General features: G+C 35.8%; 3 protein-coding genes across 3 annotated transcripts; all 3 read left to right on the plus strand.

Annotated features, from left to right (window-relative positions):
- The first annotated feature begins 4,757 nt into the window (after nucleotides 1-4,757).
- LOC125227478 lies at nucleotides 4,758-6,627 on the plus strand. The gene is made up of 3 exons (XM_048131803.1): nucleotides 4,758-4,914; nucleotides 5,685-5,752; nucleotides 6,348-6,627. The coding sequence occupies exons 1-3, from the start codon at nucleotides 4,818-4,820 to the stop codon at nucleotides 6,549-6,551; spliced, it is 369 nt and encodes a 122-aa protein (XP_047987760.1). The 5' UTR covers nucleotides 4,758-4,817; the 3' UTR covers nucleotides 6,552-6,627.
- Nucleotides 6,628-8,234: 1,607 nt separating this feature from the next.
- LOC125226921 lies at nucleotides 8,235-18,476 on the plus strand. The gene is made up of 3 exons (XM_048131102.1): nucleotides 8,235-8,412; nucleotides 17,109-17,176; nucleotides 18,194-18,476. Exons 1-3 carry the CDS (start codon nucleotides 8,235-8,237, stop codon nucleotides 18,410-18,412), a joined length of 465 nt encoding a protein of 154 aa, XP_047987059.1. The 3' UTR covers nucleotides 18,413-18,476.
- A 1,845-nt stretch (nucleotides 18,477-20,321) lies between these two features.
- Nucleotides 20,322-23,441, plus strand: LOC125227588. The gene is made up of 3 exons (XM_048131931.1): nucleotides 20,322-20,475; nucleotides 22,251-22,324; nucleotides 23,200-23,441. The coding sequence occupies exons 1-3, from the start codon at nucleotides 20,379-20,381 to the stop codon at nucleotides 23,416-23,418; spliced, it is 390 nt and encodes a 129-aa protein (XP_047987888.1). The 5' UTR covers nucleotides 20,322-20,378; the 3' UTR covers nucleotides 23,419-23,441.
- The last annotated feature ends 201 nt before the right edge of the window (nucleotides 23,442-23,642 follow it).

Here is a 23,642-nt window from a genome sequence, read left to right on the forward strand (position 1 = left end):
TCGCCATGTCTGTCTGTCCGTCCGTCCGTCCGTCCGTCCGTCCGCGGATAATCTCAGTAACCGTTAGCACTAGAAAGCTGAAATTTGGTACCAATATGTATATCAATCACGCCAACAAAGTGCAAAAATAAAAAATGGGAAATTTTTGTTTATTAGGGTACCCCCCCTACATGCAAAGTGGGGGCTGATATTTTTTTTCATTCCAACCCCAACGTGTGATATATTGTTGGATAGGTATTTAAAAATGAATAAGGGTTTACTAAAATCATTTTTTGATAATGTTAATACTTTCGGAAATAATCGCTCTTAAAGGAAAAAAAAGTGCGTCCCCCCCCCTCTAACTTTTGAACCATATGTTTAAAAAATATGAAAAAAATCACCAAAGTAGAACTTTGTAAAGACTTTCTAGGAAAATTGTTTTGAACTTGATAGGTTCAGTAGTTTTTGAGAAAAATACGAAAAACTACGGAACCCTACACTGAGCGTGGCCCGACACGCTCTTGGCCGGTTTTTCTTATCTTTAGCGTCACTGACCCTTTAGCTTCCATATGATATACATAGGACATTAAATAGCAGCGAATTCGTCAAAAATCTTCGTGTCATACCGCACCTGTCTGCGACACAAGCGTGCTCAATGAAAGTGAGTGGTTATAAATAAATAAGCACTAAGGACATTCTTACACTGATTGACTGAGTCCCACGGTAAGCTAAAGGGGGCTTGCATTGTTTGATATTACAGCAATTCCCGTCAACTTTGTACAAAAATTAAGGGAAAAGTTAAATTTGTTTTTATTAATTCCTATTTTGTTACCAAGATTTTGTTGATGAATTGAGATTTTATTAAGTTTTATTTCGTCATTAAGGTTCTCTAGTATCTATATTTTCTTAATTATAACAATTATCCTGTATATATCTTACGAAAGTCGAATTATATTACTAAATGTTGGTAACAAAATAGGATCAATTATGACGTGGCATTCTACAAAGTTGACGGGAATTGCTGATTATACATTGAAAACATCCATGACTTAGGAACTTGGAATCTGTTGAGTAAACAATGTCATAGTCAGATTATTATTCATAGATTTGGCTAAATACATAATATATTCTATATAAATTTCTAATGAATTCTTGAGAAAAAGAAGTAATAGTGTTGTAAGCCACTTCATAATTCAAATGTGAATGTTAGTAATTAGTTACTCTAAGTTTAGTAAGTGTAGTAATAGTTCCATTATACTTAAATGTGAGAAATAAGCGAACGTTTTACTGTGTGTTTGAAACATTGTCTTCTGCTCGTTTATTTCTGTTTGCTTTCCAAATAAATAAATAAAAAACGTCCTTGTATTACATAGTTCTAAATGCTGCTATCGGAGATTAACACGGCTGCCAAGAAAACTGCTTAAATTACCTTAATGAAAATATGTGACAATCCATCACAGAAAGGCCCTTATGGCAGGTATTGAGTTAGGCACAGATCCTAAATCTGCATTAAATAAGCTATCTAATACAAAAAAAATCATGGCCCTAGGCCACGTACTTTTTTTTTTAAAAATCATCAAGCATACACATGCTAAGTATTGCACTTTTGAGAAAACGTGAAAAGAAGTTTGAAACTCACTTTAAGGGTGTTCCCATTGGAAGTTACATAGATGACGATTGATTGTGTATCTCAAGGTACATTTCTTTGAGAATCAGTTGTGATTGTGTTTCATCGACTTCCAGATCATGAAAAATCGAGCTTTGATTAGGGCAAGTCGCTTATAAGAAAAAATTAGTAAAACATATTTTTTTGGCTTTTCTTCTAATATGTTGCTATCTGAACTATAGTACATAGTTATATATGTTTCAACTTACATTTAAGGATAGAAATAAAATCCCATGGTTCATTAAATATGTATATTTTAATCAGAATATCACAATTAGAATATTTAACATCTGCTCCTATAATAATAATAATTTTCATATAGAGACTTCTAAATTATATTTAATCAGTCTACACATTTATAACTAAAGTGTCAGAATTATTCTGCATGTCTTATTTTTTTATTTATAAATTTTTAAAGTTACATAAAAATCACAAATTATTGACTCCCATACATTTGGGAAAAGGGCCCTTATGACCATCACAGATAAAAATTACTCATTGCTAATGTATTTTATTATTTTAGTTACTTACTTATCTTGTATTATAACAGAATACCAAAGAAAAAATGTTATATGAAGTAAACTTAAAATCTTGATCATTAATCAGTAATTCTCATAAAACGTTTATTATAATTATTAATTCACACAGTACCTACCAGATCGATTTGTAATTCTTAATATTTGTTTTTTAATTATTTAAGACACTTAGTATATCGGAAGAAAACACATCTTACCACCGATAATGTCACCAATAAGGGACCATTCATAAACTACGTACCGTCAACTGCTGCAACATTGCCACGTGAAGAGCGCGGCGTGCGAAGTGTCGCGAGTAAGAGAGAGACAGTGGTAACGGCGGCATTAGTCAAAGGAAGAACATCTTCGCTTTGACACGCCGCCGAGTGAGGTTTGAAGTCAGATTGCACTTAGTAGCTACTCACGAGTAAGATTTTTATTTTAAAGTGACGACTAGGTACCTAAATCGGGTAATTTTTAGGGTTCCGTAGTCAACTAGGAACCCTTATAGTTTCGCCATGTCTGTCTGTCCGTCCGTCCGTCCGTCCGTCCGTCCGTCCGTCCGTCCGTCCGTCCGTCCGTCCGCGGATAATCTCAGTAACCGTTAGCACTAGAAAGCTGAAATTTGGTACCAATATGTATATCAATCACGCCAACAAAGTGCAAAAATAAAAAATGGAAAAAAATGTTTTATTAGGGTACCCCCCCTACATGTAAAGTGGGGGCTGATATTTTTTTTCATTCCAACCCCAACGTGTGATATATTGTTGGATAGGTATTTAAAAATGAATAAGGGTTTACTAAGATTGTTTTTTGATAATATTAATATTTTCGGAAATAATCGCTCCTAAAGGAAAAAAAAGTGCGTCCCCCCCCCCTCTAACTTTTGAACCATATGTTTAAAAAATATGAAAAAAATCACAAAAGTAGAACTTTATAAAGACTTTCTAGGAAAATTGTTTTGAACTTGATAGGTTCAGTAGTTTTTGAGAAAAATACGGAAAACTACGGAACCCTACACTGAGCGTGGCCCGACACGCTCTTGGCCGGTTTTTAAATTAGGTATCAAAGTACTTCATTGAATCGTACCTATATAACATAAACTAACTTATAAACAAAAGTTGTAAGTAATTACAACATTTTTTAACAACAGTTTTCATATTTTCGAACGCGCTCTGGCATAAGGGCCCTTTTCTACTAAACTTTGAGCTGAATTTTAATATAGAAATACTTAACGTACACTACTGAAACCAAGCTACAATTGCACGTCTATTCGTATATTTTACTATTTTGCATAAATTCAAAAATCGATAATTTCGAACGATTTTACAAAAACGTCGATATCTCCGTAACTAGAAACCGCCATAAGGGCCCTTTTCTTATGGATTGTCACATATACGCAGATTGATTATAACCTAACTCATTACAACGAGGTGAGCGTAAGCGTGTTCGCAGCGACTGCGCAACGAGTACGCCGTGAGTTCGTCGCGCGTGCACAATGTAGATATGTTGGTTCGAAGATTCTCAGTTTTATTATCATATCAAATTTTATTATGTCGAAATTTGTAGAGCAATTTAATGTGTTTTGTTGACAATTTATATTTTGTTACCATGAAAAAATACACTGACTTTCAAATATTGCAATAATCGTTTATTGCTGCAAAGACAAATGTTTAATCTAGTTATTTCATTATGCCTTGATATTTTTGAACATGAAGTGTAAAATTTTAGTTTTATGGTGCAGACTAGGTACCTATCTATTATAAATTATAAATATTTTAATTATGAAATTGTTATTATTAACGTGTTCTAAACACATACAGTTTGTATACATATATGTAAATGTAGACAAACTCGCGATCAAAACATAGCTAATTTATACCATTTACTCGTATATAATTGGACAACAACATAAAATGTATACATCTGTAAGCGATTCGAAATGGTCAAGAGCAAAAATTTACAAATTTAAATAGTTACATGTACCTACATAAATCTTAATCAATTTGCTGCGCAAGAAATCGATTCAATGCTACATTATGCATTAAAAAGTATGCGTATAATGATAGTACTTTATTTATATAACTTATACAGTCATATATCTACGCATTTAAAATAAATGATTTTCCATAAAGATACGAGAAAAACCATCAAGGTAATATATCTATGGTTTTTGTTAGGGCAGTTCTTGACTAACATAATTTTTTGCGCATAAACAGTCGTTTTGCTGATAAGAATTTGTGCGTTCGGCATTCGTTACATTTCCTTTATACCTATATCTACATATATCTGGTAGTATTTCAGTTTCATAATACACTAGTGATATACCAAAAAAAAAACTATGACAGTTATCATACTTTTCTAACCACGTCGCGAGAAAGAATTAACATTCTTTAATATTAATAGTTGCAATGCATGTTTCATTTTTAATAGCCTTGATATGCTTATTTGAAAATTAAATAACTTTTTATTGAAAATATAGCCAGATTAAAATAAACTATCAATCATCATGCTCGCTCGATCAGGCTTCATGTACCCAACCTTATGTAATGGTATGAATCGATTCGATCTAGATGTTACTTGGTTGGCACTCAGATGAACCAGCAAAATAGATAAAACGGAGTCGGCGTGAAAGGCGCGTCATTCCCGCCGCCGCCATGTCGCCGCTCGCCTGCTCACTGCTCGCTTTCACGGCGCTGTTTGCTACTGCCGACGCCGTGGACCCGATTAATTATTGTGGAAGTCTCTTGTTGGGTAATTCGAACCTTTTTACAGCTTAATTTGTACGGTACGACTTTTTCTTACTCTCGTGTGATCTTATTAAGAAACTCACTTGAAGTCACGCTCGGGTTTGTAATTAGTTTCATTATTCGTAATATTTATTTGTGAAATAAAATAACAGAGCATTTTACAGTAGGAACCAAGACACTGTGAAACTACAACATAAATGATTGAGACATACAAAAATAGTAAAAAAGAAAACGATTGGCGCTAGTGCTGCGCCCGACGGACTCCGGTGGGAAGGGACCGCGCGCTCCGCGCTCACAGCCCTCGCGCGCAAGCAAATTTTGTGTTATGCTAGCAGTGCATGAATTGATAAGATTTTGGACACGTTAACCACATTTTAATACTAAAGGCCAAAAATAACTACTTAATGATTGCTGTAATAAAACCGGATTACGAAAAATTAGAGAAATTAATGACATGGCAATTTTTAAGCCGCTACTTGGAATAAAAAAAATACCTAAATGGTTAAAATTTAATCCATATTCAGGCCTACGGGGCATGGCAAAAGTGACGCAAAACGCCACCAAAACGCCGCAAAAATGTAGTCTGGCTCTGTTGCGCCAATACGCAAGAGCGATAGAGATATATAGCTAGGAAAAAAATATTATGGAGAGCGTTTCGTGAGCGTTTGTGCATTTGACTACGCATACGGGTACTTTAGTCCGTTCTTAACGCACCCCGCTCACGCCACGGTCTCAAAACGCTCATGTATGACGAAGCTTTAACCTTTCTCACAGGCAAGAAAACAGAGGACCAAATTGACTTTCGAATAACTGCCCCCGGTGGCGACGTCAGCATTCCTGATGTAAGTTTTTTTATGAAGTATGGTTTTTTGTTTCCCCATTTTGTGTTCCATTGTTGGGCAAAGGCCTTAGTTGTTTTCCGCCACTTGTCACAGAATGAAACAAGGTTATATGTGACCATTATCTGTGTGTTTTTGGCCTGCTTCGGTCTCGCGAACTCGGTGTGACCCATTTGGTTGCTATATTAGCCTAGATCTTTCCGGGTGTATACTACATGTACATACTTATGTCCCGCTCAATCCCACTTGAGCTTGGTTGTTTTCGCACTACAATGCAAGACCTCTTAATTGGAACACAATTCAGTATTTCTTAGCCGATCGATTCCATGGATTCTGAGTATATTGTGTTTGTCGCTCGCTACAAACTCATGAGCTATAACTTTTTGGCTTCATTTATGACCAAGTTTGTATATCGTATACGTATATACTTAGGATAAGCAATTGATTATCACGTGGTTGTGGAAAAATTCCTCTACTTTTACCTTAACGAACAGTTCTTTTTTTGCATGGTTTATACTGGTAATTTTCTTTTCAACTAGTATTAGTATATTAGTTGTAGTTTATTTTATTTTAGTAAAAATACTTTTTTGATTTACAGAAATGCGCTAGACCTGGACGGAAATTAGTGGGGGAGTATATCTACGTGTGCGATCCTGGTGAGTATCAGCCTACGGTGTCTGAACGTCGAGAGGGCCCGCCCTTCTCTCTGGTCAACATCGACTGTCCAAGCGACGTCGGCGGCTGCAGTAGCCTCGACGTCCAAGTGACGCAGCATTGTGAAGATGTCACAGGACCGCATTGACGATTACTTGAGTAAAAAACTAATTTATGCGACAAAAGTTTATTCTTTTCAATTAAAAGTGTTAAATAAAAACGAAGTACCTATTTAATTTTACTCCAAAGTAAATTCCTTCATTCCCTGCATTAATACTCTATAAAGAAAGACATGGTTCCTTGATTTTAGAAAACATTCGGTTCTAGTGACTTACCATTTTCGGTACTACGCCTTATAAAAGTCATCAAAGCTGTTAACATACTAACTAAAACTTTTCACTTAACTGCCAAGACAACGCAACGACAGAGCCATTTTTATGGATATTGAAAAATGGAGTGCTAAATTGTTTTTGACTTGTGCTCGAGAATTAATGCAGATTGTACTAGTTATAAAAAGTGATAATACAATGAATGATTCCTGTAATTGAACATATAAAAAAACCGGCCAAGAGCGTGTCGGGCCACGCTCAGTGTAGGGTTCCGTAGTTTTCCGTATTTTTCTCAAAAACTACTGAACCTATCAAGTTCAAAACAATTTTCCTAGAAAGTCTTTATAAAGTTCTACATTTGTGATTTTTTTCATATTTTTTAAACTTATGGTTCAAAAGTTAGAGGGGGGGGACGCACTTTTTTTCCTTTAGGAGCGATTATTTCCGAAAATATTAATATTATCAAAAAATTATCTTAGTAAACCCTTATTCATTTTTAAATACCTATCCAAAAATATATCACACGTTGGGGTTAGAATGAAAAAAAATGTCAGCCCCCACTTTACATGTAGGGGGGCTACCCTAATAAAACATTTTTTCCCATTTTTTATTTTTGCACTTTGTTGGCGTTATTCATATACATACTGATACCAAATTTCAGCTTTCTAGTGCTAACGGTTACTGAGATTATCCGCGGACGGACGGACGGACGGACGGACGGCCGGACGGACGGACAGACAGACATGGCGAAACTATAAGGGTTCCTAGTTGACTACGGAACCCTAAAAACTTGTAAATGATTCACTATAATGGAAATATTATTCACATAGTAATTTTTTTCTAAAGAAGTTGCAAGCTGTTTGCTTGATATTTGAATAAATTGAGTAGGTGGTACCTGTTATAAGCGTGAAATTCATAATTTGATAATATGCTAAATAATATCTCTCTCTTTTTCTGACCTTATCCCTTTTTTATTTGGGGCCGTCTCTTAAATATGCTAAGTATTATGAAAATAAAAAAATAATGTATTGAAATTATAGCCATCTGACTAACAATGCTAATCTTATCAACGACTAATAATATTTGTAAACTTTCATCACTATATACAGGGTGTAAACCTAATACGGGCGAACCTCTTAACGGTGGTGAGTATAGGACATAAAAAATGGAATTAGATAACTTTTACTTAAAATTGAAATATTTTTTTTATCCATACAAAATAATTCGGCCCGCAACGTAATGCAAACACACTCGCGTTAACCGCTCGTTGACAGTTGTCATTGATTGTCATCGCAACCACGTTTACAGTACATTGCTGCTGGGAAATTTTTCAAAAATTCATTATGGGGTGAAAATTAAAAGTAACTCAAAAACACCTCTTAATTAATGATAACAATATTGAATTATATGCCTGGTTTCGTTTATCGCCCTTATTAGGTTTACGCGCTGTATAATTGGTATCGTGTAATATTAATCTTAATTTATGAATCGATTCGATCAAGATGTTACTTAGTAATCAGATAAAACGGAGTCGGCGTGAAAGACGCATCATTCCCGCCACCGCCGCAGCCGCCGCCGCCGCCGCTATGTCGCCGCTCGCCTGCTTGCTGCTCGCTTTCGCGGCGCTGTTTGCTGCTGCCGACGGTGTAAAGCTTAATTATTGTGGATACCTCATGTTGGGTAATCATAACTTTTTAATAGCTTATTCTTTTCTGATCCAAAAATTAGGTATTTAATATTATTTTATTTTGAACAGTAAATACCTCTATAACAGCCATTCTCAAAGTGTGCTCCGCGGACCCCTAGGGCTCCGCAAAGCCTCTCTGGGGGCTCCGTGTGAATTTTGGGTACCTGATATGCAACTTCAACTCTCTTCCATAAAACCAAATATTCACCAATTGATAAAAAGTAAAAAACAGTTCCATGTAATTAGGTAACGGACCCAATCATGGACAGTTTAAGAATAATTTTCGTCTGTTTTTGATATTTCACTCATAAATGTAAAAAATTCTACCGCTAAGCGTGTTAAATCTTGAATGTCCTATCCTTCTTTTACATTTCAAGCGTATTGCAGAATGGATACTCCTATTAGTTTTTTCATACTTAACAAATTAAAACTAGGTGTTTTTTCTCCAATTATGGACGGCAGTTCTCCAGTAATGGATCTCCCATTATGGACAGTGAAATAAGTTTAAAATTTTACTTTTAAAGCCAACTGATACTCAATGAGTCAATTTTATATACCATAAATACAATTAGTTTGAGTTATTTTAACATACATAGGATTGTTTCTTGTAAATTTTGGTTTTGTAAATAATTTACTCCTTTGATGGACAAGGAACAATTATTGTTCCTTTCCATCATAGGAGGTAGGCAGTTTTTCGGTTCCAGTAATGGACACTCGCAAAATAACGCCATTTCTTTATATATTTGGAGCAATAAACTAGTATGTTTTATACCTTATCTAATTTTTTTTTTTATTTATTTATTCTATATTAAAAATCTTACATTTGTTCATACACCAGAGTGCCATGAAACCCTATCAGGTTTGTGTTGACACTCGATTCGTGAATACATTTTACATTTAATTTATTGTGATACATAGGATAAATTAAAATTACAAAGCAATAACTTACACTACAAAATTAGCGGGTAAAGATGAAATAGCACCCACTCAAGTAGATACACAACCGACCGTGCATTGCATTCCTTATCTCACTACATCGTGCGCGTCAAGAAGGACTTAAGCGGCTAAGGTTTTCCGTAAGCGTATCGCGTTAGTTAAGTAGACGTTAATTAGAATAGATCGGACGAGTTTGCGTAGGCACTGAGTGGGACGAGTGGCGGATACAGGATGTTTTTCTTAGCTACCAGCCAATAATTGATCCAAGAACAATTAGTTAATATATATGCATTAGCTATTAAGCTTAATTAGTTGTAGGTGTTTAATTATTTCTTATTTAATATCTTTGTAAATGTGTATATATTATATATAATTAATAATTTTAACATATTATGTTAGAAATTATGTTGAGATGCAATCAAAAAAGTATTTTTTAAGTAAGTTTTTTTTATTTTTCTCGTTTATAGTTTCTTTTAGGTTTAAGGGTATCTCGTTAAATAGTCTTGGTATATATAATATACGCTATTGTTCTTTCGCCATATTTGTTGATACTGTTAATAATTCTTACTTTCTTTTGAGAAATCTTTCTTAGGTTTATTTTTAGTTCGAGAGGTTTCATGATTTCTTTGTTATGAATGTTTTCCAATAAAATTAGGTATTGTAATTTAGAATGAATGGGCATCACCTTACAGAATTTGAACAGTTTGCTATAGTCGTCTCTAAATTGTTTTTTTATGTTTTTGGGAACTATAAGCTTTAGTAGTCTAAGTTGAAGGTTGTATATTTTGTCTAAGTAACTTTTAAACGTTCTACCATAGCTTGTAAGCCCATATGTTATGATTGATTCAGCTAGTGAATTGTACATGTTGATTAAACAGACTTGGACTTTCATCCGATACTTTCACTTTTATAAGTGATGCACATAAATGCAAGCGATGGTTGGACCATTGCATTGTTTCGCAATCTACTTTGTGTTCTGTTTTTAATATTTATGTAAACTATGATGTACTTTGGTCTGATCATTTCCCCCTTACTATTGAATGTAACATAAATTCTCTAAAACCTAGGTTAGCGTTGCCTAATTCTATAAACCGTAATTATGCGGTATGGGGTGAAAGATCGAGCGAACAGATTGAATTATATACAATGGAATGTAACAATAGACTAAAACTTATTCAATATCCTTCTCAATTTATTGAATGTGGCGATAGATATTGTAGCAAACAATGTCATCACATAATTTTAAATAATTTGTATTGCGACATTATATCTGCCCTAAGTGAGTCTGCGACAATAGGTAATAGGTATTTAAATAATAAACATTATAAAAATACTAAGCCTCGTGTTATTGGTTGGAACAAACATGTCAAAGAAGCCCACGGGAGGGCAAGGCAGTCATTTTTAGAATGGGTTCTTGCTGGGAAACCTGCAGTAGGTATTCAGTTTGATAGGATGACTGTGGACAGACGTCTGTTTAAATCAAAATTAAAATGGTGCCAAGATCATCAACACCAAATAAAAATGGATATCTTGGCTACACATCATTCGAAAAAAGACTTTTCTGCCTTTTGGAAGTCTACTAATAAATTAAATCTACGGCCTGGCCCTCCCGTGAGTGTCGATGGAGTCAATGAACCGGGGGACATTGCCAATGTTTTTAGGGAGCATTTTATTGTAAAGCCTAGCTTAGACTCGCGTAGTACGGGTGCTCTGACTGGGGCTATGAATGACACAAAGGTGATGACAATATCGGCATGTGAAGTAGAGAAAGCCATTAAGTCAATATCTGGAGGCAAATCACCAGGTCATGATGGCCTTAGTGTCGAGCACCTGCGCTATGCTGGTCCACATATAAAACGAGTGCTGGCGATGTTCTTCTCTCTATGTGTTGCACATTCTTATTTGCCTCCTGAATTAATTAAAACAATAGTTGTACCAGTTGTAAAAAATAAGACGGGAGACTTATCAGATAAGTGCAACTATAGACCAATATCACTTGCGACTATTGTTGCAAAAGTGCTCGACAGTGTGCTTAATGCTCAGTTAAGTAAAGTACTTAAGCTGCACGATAATCAGTTCGGTTTCAGACCCGGACTTTCGACTGAAAGTGCCATCTTAAGCCTTAAACACACTGTTGCGTACTATGTTAATAGAAAAACGCCAATTTATGCGTGCTACCTAGACCTGTCGAAGGCATTTGATCTGGTTTCCTACAATCTACTATGGAAAAAGCTGGAGTCGATAAACCTACCTCAGGAACTCATATTTTTATTCCGATATTGGTATGGAAATCAGATCAACTACGTTCGGTGGGCTGGTACGCTATCTGACGCATATGGTATGCAATGTGGTGTTAGGCAGGGGGATTGAGCTCACCAGCTCTGTTTAACCTGTACATAGATGAGCTGATTGTCGCGCTCAGCAGCATGCATATTGGGTGTCATGTAGATGGTGTTAACGTTAATAATCTCAGTTATGCTGATGATATGGTGCTGCTGAGCGCGTCAGTGTGCGGTATGAGAAGACTGCTCCAAGTATGTGAGGACTATGCTCTAGCACACGGGCTGAGATATAATGTCAGTAAAAGTCAGTATATGGTCTTTGGGGTCGGTGCTATTCTACCATCTGAAGTACCACCGATTCGTCTGAATTCGGTGGAGCTTGAAAGAGTATATAAATATAAATATCTAGGGCATATACTCACCACAGACCTCAAAGACAATACTGACATTGAACGTGAACGTAGGGCCTTGTCTATAAGAGCTAACATGATTGCCCGCAGGTTTGCACGTTGCTCTAGGGACAGCAAAATAACTCTTTTCAGGGCTTTTTGTACCAACTTTTACACGTGCAGCCTGTGGAGCAAATTTACAATAAAGTCTTACAAGGCCCTACAAGTTCAATACAATAATGCGTTCCGGGTTTTGATGGGGCTGCCGCGCTATTGTAGTGCGTCACAAATGTTCGCTGATGCAGGAGTAACGTGCTTTAAAGCGGCAATGCGTCTGCGAGCCGCCTCGCTCGTACGACGCGTGCGCGCCAGCCCCAACACCATCCTGGCCATGATTGCGGACAGACTTGACTGTCCGTACATAGTGCACTGTTGTGAACTTCACAAGCCCAGTAACGGTGTACCATTTAGTTAAGTTATTTATTGTATCACTAACATAGTTTTTAAGTATTATTGTACATAACTAACATCTTATGAGCCATGAGCTTGAAATAAATGAAATTTAATTTTAATTTAATTTTTAATTAATAATTAATATTTTGTAAGGTATTTTATATCTGATAATCGAGAACTTTGAAAGTATTGCTCGCAATTTATCGCACACAACATCAATGTGTGGACCCCAATTAAAGCGTTCGTCTATGATGATCCCGAGTTATGCGGCTTGATTAGTCTGTTGTATTGTTGGACATGAGCATCTAGACAAGTTGTTGTCGGTTGTTACATGAAGACAGTTATGATTGTGAGCTATAAGCTTAATATTGGTTGGTTCTAATCTACGGCGTGAGCATATGTGTATTAACTGGGTTTTTTGTGCATTCAGTACTAGTCCTGTATCATGTGACCATTTGCTTATAGCGGTAAAGTCAGCTTGTAGTTTCTTAAGAGCTACATTTACATTTTTGTCTGATATGACCAGGCAAGTGTCATCTGCATATTGGTAGATGGAGCAGTATTTGATTACATTACCTGCATCATTCACGTACGACAGATAATGTAACGGACCGAGTACTGATCCCTGAGCTGTGCCGATAGTCACATCCACGTCTTCGCTCAGAGAGTTACCTATTTTGACTTTGTAACTTCTGTCGTTGAGATAACTTTTACACCAATTTAGTAAATGACCTCTTATGCCAGTGTTGCCTAATTTTTCGATTAATAAGTCGTGTTTTAAGGTATCGAATGCCTTACTATAATCTATCAAAACTAGGAGCACATGTTCTTTATTGTTTAAGTGGTTATTTATTTCTTCTGTAAATTCTGATAAGAGCATAGTCGTACTTTTTTGGGCCTGAATCCGAATTGTCTATCCGTGAGTATGTTGTGCGTGTCATAGAATTTTAATATTAATTTAGATATGTATTTTTCAAAGATTTTGTCTATTATTGGTAGTATTGTTATAGGCCTATAGTTTTCATAAATATCAGTTTTACCTTTTTTATAGATTGGTCTAACGATACCCGTTTTTAATTCTTTTGGATAAATTCCAGTGCTTATGCTACTATTGATTAAGTTTGCTATTGCATTAGAAATGTCCTCACTAGCCAGTTTTATGTCTAAAGGGCGTATGGAATCACAGCCGGGGCCTTAATGCGGATCTATATGCCTTATTATTTTTTTAATATCAAGATTAGTACATTTTTTATAATATATTGACTTATCAGAGAGTCGTGTAAAGCTGACCTTATCTAAAATTGTTTTGTTACACTGTGGTACTGTGGTACAAATTGAATTATGGAAGGATGTTGCAAAGTTGTCGGCAATGTTTTTTTGAGATAAATGGTTAGAACCAAATGCTTTATCTATTATATTTTCAATTGTATTTTTATTTCTACCCGTAAGCTCATTTAGTATTAGCCATAAATTTCTAGGATTACTTCTACATTCGTTAATTTTGTCGTTTATAGATTTGTTTTTTGAATAGTTAATCTTTTTATGTATTTTATTTCTTTCTTTATTATACACTGATCGTAATATTCTATTAGTGGGATCTTTTTTACATTCTTCATACAGCCTTTCTACATCAATACATTTGTCTCTAATTTTATTTGTTACCCATTTTTCTTTGTTTCGTTTTGATTTAGTTGTTATTTTAATCTTTTCGGTGCATTTGTCATATATTGTTAATAGGTTACTTTTTATAAAATTATATATTTGTAAAGGACAGTTCATTTCATTAGTTCGATGCCAAGGCACGTGCTTAATTTCATCTAAAACAAGTTTTGTGTTTATTTTTGATATTATTTTTGAATCATCCTGTAGTCGCGTCAAGCCTGCGAACGTTACACAAATCATTCGATGATCCGCCAGAACAGTGCCGAGCGCCCCGGAGTAAAGGTCCTCTCTGTGATTTTTTACGAATGCGTGGTCAATACAAGATTGAGTAATTTTACCGTTATATTCTTCTATCCTTGTGAAATCTGAAATAGCACATAGAAGGCCTCTCTCCGATAACATGCTTAGGTACATGTCCTTTATGCTGGAGTCCGTTTTTATATTTATATTCAGGTCGCCCATAAGCATGAAATTTGGTTGAGAATGATATCGTTTAAGTATACATGCTAAATCTTGTGTTAGGAATAAGTGTTTGCTTTTTGAAGGTGGTTTATACAGTGCACACAAAGTTAAATTGAAGTTGTTTTGTGTATAAATGGTTCCGATTAAGTTTTCGCAATATAATGTGTTAAATGTGTTTGGCTTGAATTTATGTTTATTTTGTACGTACATTATAATCCCCCCTCCGCGTTGATTTTTTCGTAACTTTGTGTGCATTGCGAACCCCCGTAAATGAAACAGTGAGCTGATTTCCTCTGAGTTATTTGCCTCGGTGACGATAATTACATCTATTTTAGACCGACAGTCATTTATACAGCATTCTAATTTAGCAAAATTTTTTATCATGGATCTTATGTTAATATGAATACATGTGAAGTTTTGATATGCCTTGGGAGTTGGGTACATGAGAAAAATAGTTACATAGGTTCGTGCAATTAAATAGTTCGACAATATTCGTGTTAAGAGTAGCCATTATCTGTAGGTATTGTAGGTAGGTAAGTATAAGTGATAGGATAGATAGTGGTAGGCTAAACGATTTATAATAAATAATTACTTGTTTACGACAGTTGCTTTAAGTCTTCTTCAAATCTTATGACGTGAATTTTACTTTTATCGTCTTTGCGTACCATTATCTTACCTTCTCGAGTTGCCCAGATAAATTTGTATTTACTATTTAGGGCGGCTTTAGCTTGATACAGGAGAGTTTTATTGTAGGTCGTTAGGGAATGTCTTACAGTTAGTTTATTGTTTTCGTTTCCGGATCCTGTAGATTCCTCTAGGACGTCCGCTGCTAAGGGGCGTGTACTACGGGCAGCCTGGACCCACTTGGTCGGATCGGCGGTTTTTTTCAATTTAATTAATAGGATATTGTCGGCTTTTCCGAATTTGGTTTGTCTTTTTGTGTACTTTATTGAAGTTTCATCTAGATTAAGTTTCTTGGCGAGATTTGAGCTAATTTTCTCAGTGTCTTCATTTTGTTCAAATGGAATTCCTACCACCTCGATACAGTTCATTAACAGTTTCTGTTCAAGTTCGCTACATCTTTGTTCAGCGGCCATCACTCTTGTTTGTAGATTTTTGTTGCTATTCTGCAGGTATTCATTTTTCTTTTCGAGAGTTTTCATTCTGTTCTTCGTTTCCTCTATTTCTTCGTTGAATTCATCCACTTTATTGCTACAAAAATCTATAGACGATTGCAGCTGAGCGAGTTGTTTTTTAACGGCCTTTTCAATGTCGACCGATATGTTTTCCAGGAGCTTTTTGACATCAAAAGGCATTGTGTTTCTATTTTTAAGAAACAAGTTGTCGTAGCTGTCGTTTTCTGGTTCTTCTTCATCTTCTGGAATTATGTATGATGATCTACGCGGTGTTATCATCTTACAGCCCTCACATACCCATTCCAGGTTGTCCGACGCACGTATAGCAGCCAGTTGCTTGTTGGTGAGTTTTGCGCAGTCCGTAGTCGCATGAACAGTATAGCTGCATTTGCTACATTCTAGACCAGGTCCTTTTTTATTTATGCATTTTTGGCACTTTTCACATTTTGGAAGCTTAGGAGGCATTTTTGAGGGTAGCTCTACAAATCACTTTATCACAACGTACCACAACCGGCTCTACTGACGTCGAGTCCGCGAATGAATTAATGCTTAATGCAGTAAGTAAAACGCATTCAAGTTTACACCGAGTATTATTTTTTTATTATTTTATACATGAACTCAACTCTCTTAGCAACATTGCTAAGAATTCGTCTTGATATTTTTTTCAGTAAACTGATGAATTTTATCTTGTCGCCAAATCCTTCAGAAATAACCGAATTAATTGAAACTTCAAAATGAAACAGCTCTACAACTCTAGTTTATGGTACATAGCCGTCAGTTTTTAGAAACTAATTTTAGATAATTATTTTTAAGGATTTGTGTTTTTTTGTCCATAATGGCATCACCGTCCATTATGGGGTATTTCACCTTACCTCACATTAGAATCTAGTGATTATATTTGACTATCATGATTGCTTATTAAAATAAAGATTGCAATAAAAAAAAATTAAGGGTTCCGTCAGATGTTTTACTTTCTAAAAGGGTTCCATGGGAAAATAAGTTTGAGAACCGCTGCTCTATAATATTACTTAATATAATAGGTAAAGGCGCTAGATAGAGATGTTAAAACCTATGCTCTATTCATATGTGTGGAATTTATTATACCTGATATATTATCAATATATATCTTTAATTTCATTATCATTCAAAATATTTAAATGTCTATTTGACACTATTTGCAAACTTTTGGATCAGAAAATAGTTCTCAATCTTAGAGATTTTTAAACAAGAGTCTCTTTTGACAACGCAGTATTATCTTTATTAGTTAAATCGAAAGAGGGGTAAATTATTATATTTTGGGGACCTATTTAAAGTATTGAAAATTGGAAAAATGAGAAATATCATTTAACACGGCTCGCTATTTTTACAGGCGAGGAAACAAAGGACCATACGGACTTTAGACTAACTGCTCCCGGCGGCGACGTCCAAATTCCTGATGTAAGATTTTATTTATTAAGTACATTTGATTTTTGATTGTCTGTTTTGTGCCTTCGTTGTTTTCCGCCACTTGTCACAGGATGAGATATGATCGTCATCTCATTTTTGGTTGCCTCGGCTTTGCGTACTTTTTGATGCCCATTTGGTTGTTATTTTAGCCTATTTTTCCGGGTATATCCGACAAATATGTCCCACTTAAACTTGACTGTTTTGTCAGAACGATGCGTTATCTGTTTTGGAGCTAAATTATGTCTTAGCTGATTGAATCCAGAGTGTTTATTTTCACCTTACATAATTGGTAGTTTTATTGTCAACATCGTATTTGTTATGTAGTTTTACATGTTTTTTTTTTTTTTTATAAAAGCTTTCATGGAGGTGTTATAGGTTAAGTAATCAATGTCTTTGTAAATTTGAGTTTTGAAAGGAAATTTCGGGTGATGTACATATTATATAATATGTTCGGACGAGGTCAATGTGCAATTCTCTACCATCTCTCTCTATCTCATGTATTTTTAAAATTCAAAAATTTGATGCCTGATTGCCTGTGTGGTGACGGGTTAAGAATTTCATCACCCCCTTTCTTCCCGTGGGTGTCGTAGAAGGCGACTATGGGATATGGGTGAAATTTTGGCGTAGGCGAGAGGCTGGCAACCTGTCACTGCAATGTCACAGTTTCGTTTTCTTTCAACCCCTTATTTGCCAAGAGTGGCACTGAAACTTTAGTAATTTCATGTGTTCTGCTTACCCCTATATGGGATACAGGCGTGATTGTATGTTATTGTTGTTGTAAAAATTTGATACTTGATAGCGTAACAGTTAGAGAAAATGTACCTATAAGTAATTTAATTTTTGTAAAAGTACTGTAGGTTTTGGTTGTAGTAAGTAACCGTTTGGAGGCCCTATTCGTTCACTTTCTTCATGCAATAAATATGTTATTTTCAATGACGTCAATACTGTTTTGTATATTTACAGAAATTCAATACAATACTGCGCTATAATACTGTTTTCGATTTACAGAAATGCTCTAGACCAGGACGAAGACTAGTGGGGGAGTACATCTCAGTGTGCGATCCCCCTTATTACCAGCCTATAGTGACGCCAGCAATGACAGGCTCACCTTATCTTAAACCGGTCTTCAAGCTGGTCAACATCCAGTGTCCGAGCGGCATCAAAGGCTGCGATAACCTCGACGTTCACGTGACGCAGTTTTGCGAAATAGTCACTGGACCACATTGAGTACATAAGCAAAATGATGTGCAACCAAAATTTATTATGTTCAATAAAGTTTACTAAATAAAAAGTATTTTTTTTACTCAAAAACAAAAACGAAAATAACTGTCTGCATTGAACGTTATAAAGACATATTAAAATAACGGTTCTTTATAGAAAACATTCCGATTGCCACTTTTGGTACCTACTATACCTGACAAACTCAAATATCACAAGAAATAGTGGCAAAGAAGCTGTACTTCAATGCAGTTACCATTCGAACTATGTATAACTGCGACAGCAAGGCTAACGCCGTGGGTTGCGTGGACGACGGTCGCGCGACGGTCACGCGACGGCGATGCGACGCGACGAAATTAAACCTTCGATCTGTATGGAAGTAGGTGACGCGACGGCGACGGTCGCGCAACCGTCGGCTACGCAAGACACGGCGTAACACAACACCACTGTTTCAAGAACATTGAAAAATACAGTGCTGCATTATTCGACTTAAACTCGTAGAAGTAATGCAGATTAGACAAGTTATCAGGCAAATTAATTGGCATTCAAGTACAAATAATATCAGTAGTATAAGTGCTCTGATTTTTTATTAAGATAGTTAAGATCATACTTGTAGATGATTTTAAGGTGGGTACATGTTGCTCAGCTTATTTGCATAAAGAATAAAAAAATATTAGAGGACTTTTTTTAAAGAATACAGTAATATTTATATTAACACTACAAGAAACATTCAACGATTTCATTCGCACTAAAATAGGTACAGTTATACAGACGTTGTTGATGTTGTTGAATTTACGTGTCTACATAATTTTTGTATGTCTACGAAATTCTAAACCAAATGTTACATAACATACATACATACAATCACGCCTGTATCCCATGAAGAGGTAGGCAGAGCACATGAAACTACTTAAGTTTCAGTGCCACTCTTGGCAAATAAGGGGTTGAAAGAAAACGAAATTGTGAAAACGAAATTGGGACATTGCAGTGACAGGTTGCCAGCCTCTCGCCTACGCCACAATTTAACCCATATCCCACAGTCGCCTTCTACGACACCCACGGGAAGAAAGGGGTGGTGAAATTCTTAACCCGTCACCACACGGGCACGGGCGGGGTTGTTACATAACAATCGTAAGATAAACATATAAGCTTTTTATTTTTGTCGCTTGTAGATCGTATTGTTAATAAATGTAATCGCTTGAGTTTAGACGTAAAGAGCAATGACACTAACTATAATTACTCTTAATATTCCACGACCAACTTAACGTTTTAAATTTAAATGTAAAATTAATGAAATACAAACGTTATGCATATAATTCTCGACGGGGTAGGTAGAGCACATGAAACTAATCAAGTTCCAGTGCCACTAGGAAATTATTGGGTTGAAAGAAAATGAAACTGTGGTAATATTTAGTATGAATTTGGTGAAATATTAGGATGATTATAAAAATAAAATAAAATAAATAAAAAAACGGATTTTTGGGTTTTTTTACACGTGAGTCCGATAAATCTTAAACCTGAACTAAACAACATGTCCATGATTTTTAATAGTTATTAAGTAGGTTTTTTTTATAAGATTTCTAATGGTACCCTCCATTGGAAATTCAATAAAAAAATCCTTTTCAAAGAAGTCGTGAGCTAACAATGATATCCCATTATATTCATATGTAACATGGTTGTATTTGTTATAAGCGTGAAATTCATAATTTAATATGCTAATCAAATAATAATGTTTTCAGATTGTAGAAATCCAGCCACTACAAAATAATAACAACTGACAAAATGGATAATAATACTCCTACATTTTTATCACTTTCTATGTATCTCATGTAATATTAATATTAATGTAATAAATCGATTCGATCCAGTTATTACTCTTGATAGCAGATGATCTCGAAAACAGATATAACGGAGTCGGCGTGAAAGGCGCGTTATTCCCGCCGCCGACGCCGCCACCGCCGCCGCCGCCGCCGCCATGTCGCCACTCGCCTGCTCGCTGCTCGCTCTCGGTACGCTGCTGGCCGCCGCCGATGCAGTGTATCCCATTACTTATTGCGGCTTTCTCGAGTTAGGTAATCATAACATACATTTATATGTATATGTCTTTCTCTATTAATTATTTCTCAACCAGAAATTCCTACAAAATGTGAAGCTTAGAGATAAATTTAAAAAGAAGAAAGAGTTAAAATATTCTAGGGCCACATAATATATGATGGTTGATGTCTTACGAGTATTCTCTTCGAAACATAACGTTAAATGTGCATTTAGTGCCAGTGACTCAATTATCTGTTTTTTTTATTTGGGTATAATATCATATAATAAAACTGTATTGAAGTAGAACTTTTTAGGGCAGGAGTTAGATAAATGTATTTATTCATTTGTATAAAAATACTCCATTCAAACGTATTCAACTGTTTTGTGTGTGGTTTTTGAAGTTACTGCTATTATATTTTAATATCTGGGCGACCGTTCTATTTTAATATATCACGTCTTTAGGTAAAAAAAACTTTTAAATACAAAAACAAAAGAAACAATAAACTTAATTTCTGGTCGGGATTCGAAACCCTGACACCTACGATCTATCTGCGTACATTAAACCGACCTCGTACGACTGAGCTAAGTGGAATGAAATTAACGACAATATTTTACGTCTACTAACGCGAAAGAAAAACTCATGAAAACTCGAAAATTCGCGATTTCCGGGATCTCAGGCTACGCTAGATGGATTTTTCACTCCCGAAAACCTCCACATAACAAATCTCAGCAAAATCGTTAGAGCGGTTTCCGAGATCGTCGGTATATATAAATAAATATACAACAATTGCTCGTTTAAAAGTATAAGATTAATGTCGACGTTAGATTGCTTTTCTTTTGATATTTTCTTGAGGCGCTAAAGTTGAACCCATTTATTTTAACATTATTTATATTTTTATTGATGTAGTGTTTAATGTGTCTCAATCATTTTGTTTTTCGTTATTTAAGTGTAATTATTGAGGATTATTAATCTGAAATAAATGAATAATTATGTATTTCCCATCACGGAACAATGGTGTTCCGGACCTTTGGGAGGCATGCGCGAGGCCGAAGCCAACGCGTAGAGGTCCTTTTGACACTTTAATGAAATTTAAGGGGTACACCGAGCGGATGTTGCCTTTCCGTATCATGGGACACACGCAGAGGCAGCACCCGCCAGGGTGTAAGGACTATTTGAGAGTTAATGGAATCTAAAATTAACTGGGCTATTTTGATGAAAGTGATGGACTAAATACTTGGCTATGGATAAAAAACCGGACGCCTGCCTAATAAAACGGTATCTAATTTTATTTCTGGCAGACGGTGACTCAACCCCACAAGATGGGCCCCCACAAAAAGCGACATCTAAGATGGCTCAAGGGCAACACCGGTGTGAGAACTCAAGGGCGTCGAGAGGTGTACACCGCTTTCTGCCCAGTGGCCGCTTAGCCACTGTACCAACTCGCGTCTTACGCAAATTTTCACTTCTACCCCTGGGGCATGTAGCCCTAACGACTCCACTCTGGACGGCCTGCCAAGGCAAGCCAGAGGTAGAGAGTACTGTCCCACCCACCCGCCTTACGGGTAACAGAACTCCCCAGGAGCACTCGGTTACGTGTGGTCGCTGTTCCCCAACAGCTCGCCACAAGCTGCCCTGCTTTGACTGATTGCACTGGTAAAACCAGTGGGCGATGGGGTCGCCACACTCCTACGCTATGAATAATAATTATTGTTATTTAATATTATAAAAGGTATAAGTAGTAAACTATTGTAGGAAAATTAGTTAAGCAAGTACTATATTTTCGCATGATTTTTCGCTTGTGTTTGTTTACAGGTCGTGTAGAGGATGACAAAATTGAATTTGTGCAAGAGCTAACTGTTTCTGGTGGCATCGTGAATATTCCTGATGTAAGACATTTTGTTGTATCAAACTAGCAAAAAACCAAACAGAACACGCTTGACTTCACGAGACTGGTTAGGGACACGTTTCAGCATTTAGACATGTTTCATTACCTGAACTGTTAGTCAAAATAAATTATTGTTCACAGCAACTTCAATGTTTTAATTTAAACTAAATTGGGTAAAATGATGATCATAACATGTTACTCGAATATATGATTAGCAGTCTCGATCAAGGGTCAATAAACAAAATCAATATTTAAAAAATTGTTTACCTTGTAAGAAAGTAACGCAGTGTCTTGCGTGGGCGACGGTCGCCGCCATCGCGTCTCATCGCATCGTCTACTTCCATATCGATAAGATTTGATTTCGTATGCGTCGCATCGCCGTCGCGCGACCGTCGCTCACGCAAGCCGCGGCGTAAGCATGGCATAGTGTAAGTACCTACTCAGGGGGTCAGGTGGGAGGGTTGGTTGGTCATGTCTGATCGATGTCTGCAAATAATGATGGACATTGTAGTCGCTTAGTAATTTTTATGTTTATGTATTTAATTTGAAGTAAATGGATATGGAGTCTAGTTAATCTTGATATATTGATATTTTTTGATACAATAATAACATAATTTTAAACTGGCTAACGTAAGTTGAAAATCAATAAACTTACATGTTAACTTTGCCGGTTTCATACAAACTGGGCCAACTTCACTGATAAATAATACGTGAATTGGTTAATGCTTACCACTTCACAATCATAAATAAAATAAAAAGTTGCAAGAATTTAATGTCGGTCATTCAGACGCGGTCATGGTTCATGGTACAATATTAATATTAATGTAGTTGTATGTGTGTCTTGTTCTTTTATAACACTAACTTTTTGATTTTCAGAAATGCACTATACCAGGACGGAAACTAGTGGGGGAGAAATTCACAGCCTGCAATGCGCCTAATTACACGCCTAAAATAATACAAGCATTTAAGTCCCCGATTGATATGACACCGAACTTCGCAATGGTTGAAATCGATTGTCCTAGCGACATCGACGGTTGCAATACACTCGTCCTTGAAGTAGTGCAGTATTGCCAAACGGTCACTGGTCCTCATTGAGTATGAATAAATATTAAACCGTATGAAAGGTACATTTCATTTTACCCAAAATACCGATTAAACGGTTTTTTGCATTGGACGTTAAATTATCAAACTAAAACAACGTTCTTTGAAGAAAACGTTTCTTAACGTTTGTTTTTATAAACTGAAATAGATAGATTCTTTAGTGTATGGTATCTATTTCAGTTTATAAATAGTATATTAGTATTTATTAGTAGTATTTA

This window comes from Leguminivora glycinivorella, chromosome 6, assembly GCF_023078275.1.
Source record: "Leguminivora glycinivorella isolate SPB_JAAS2020 chromosome 6, LegGlyc_1.1, whole genome shotgun sequence".
Taxonomy (NCBI): domain Eukaryota; kingdom Metazoa; phylum Arthropoda; class Insecta; order Lepidoptera; family Tortricidae; genus Leguminivora; species Leguminivora glycinivorella.

Excerpts from the sequence above, each read along its gene's own strand:
- LOC125226921 (XM_048131102.1), top strand. The coding sequence starts at position 8,235 with ATGTTACTTAGTAATCAGATAAAACGGAGTCGGCGTGAAAGACGCATC. Across the intron at positions 8,413-17,108 it reads TTGTGGATACCTCATGTTGG|GCGAGGAAACAAAGGACCAT; the intron begins GTAATCATAACT and ends CTATTTTTACAG. Across the intron at positions 17,177-18,193 it reads GCGACGTCCAAATTCCTGAT|AAATGCTCTAGACCAGGACG; the intron begins GTAAGATTTTAT and ends TTCGATTTACAG.
- LOC125227588 (XM_048131931.1), top strand. The coding sequence starts at position 20,379 with ATGTCGCCACTCGCCTGCTCGCTGCTCGCTCTCGGTACGCTGCTGGCC. Across the intron at positions 20,476-22,250 it reads TTGCGGCTTTCTCGAGTTAG|GTCGTGTAGAGGATGACAAA; the intron begins GTAATCATAACA and ends GTTTGTTTACAG. Across the intron at positions 22,325-23,199 it reads GCATCGTGAATATTCCTGAT|AAATGCACTATACCAGGACG; the intron begins GTAAGACATTTT and ends TTTGATTTTCAG.
- LOC125227478 (XM_048131803.1), top strand. The coding sequence starts at position 4,818 with ATGTCGCCGCTCGCCTGCTCACTGCTCGCTTTCACGGCGCTGTTTGCT. Across the intron at positions 4,915-5,684 it reads TTGTGGAAGTCTCTTGTTGG|GCAAGAAAACAGAGGACCAA; the intron begins GTAATTCGAACC and ends CCTTTCTCACAG. Across the intron at positions 5,753-6,347 it reads GCGACGTCAGCATTCCTGAT|AAATGCGCTAGACCTGGACG; the intron begins GTAAGTTTTTTT and ends TTTGATTTACAG.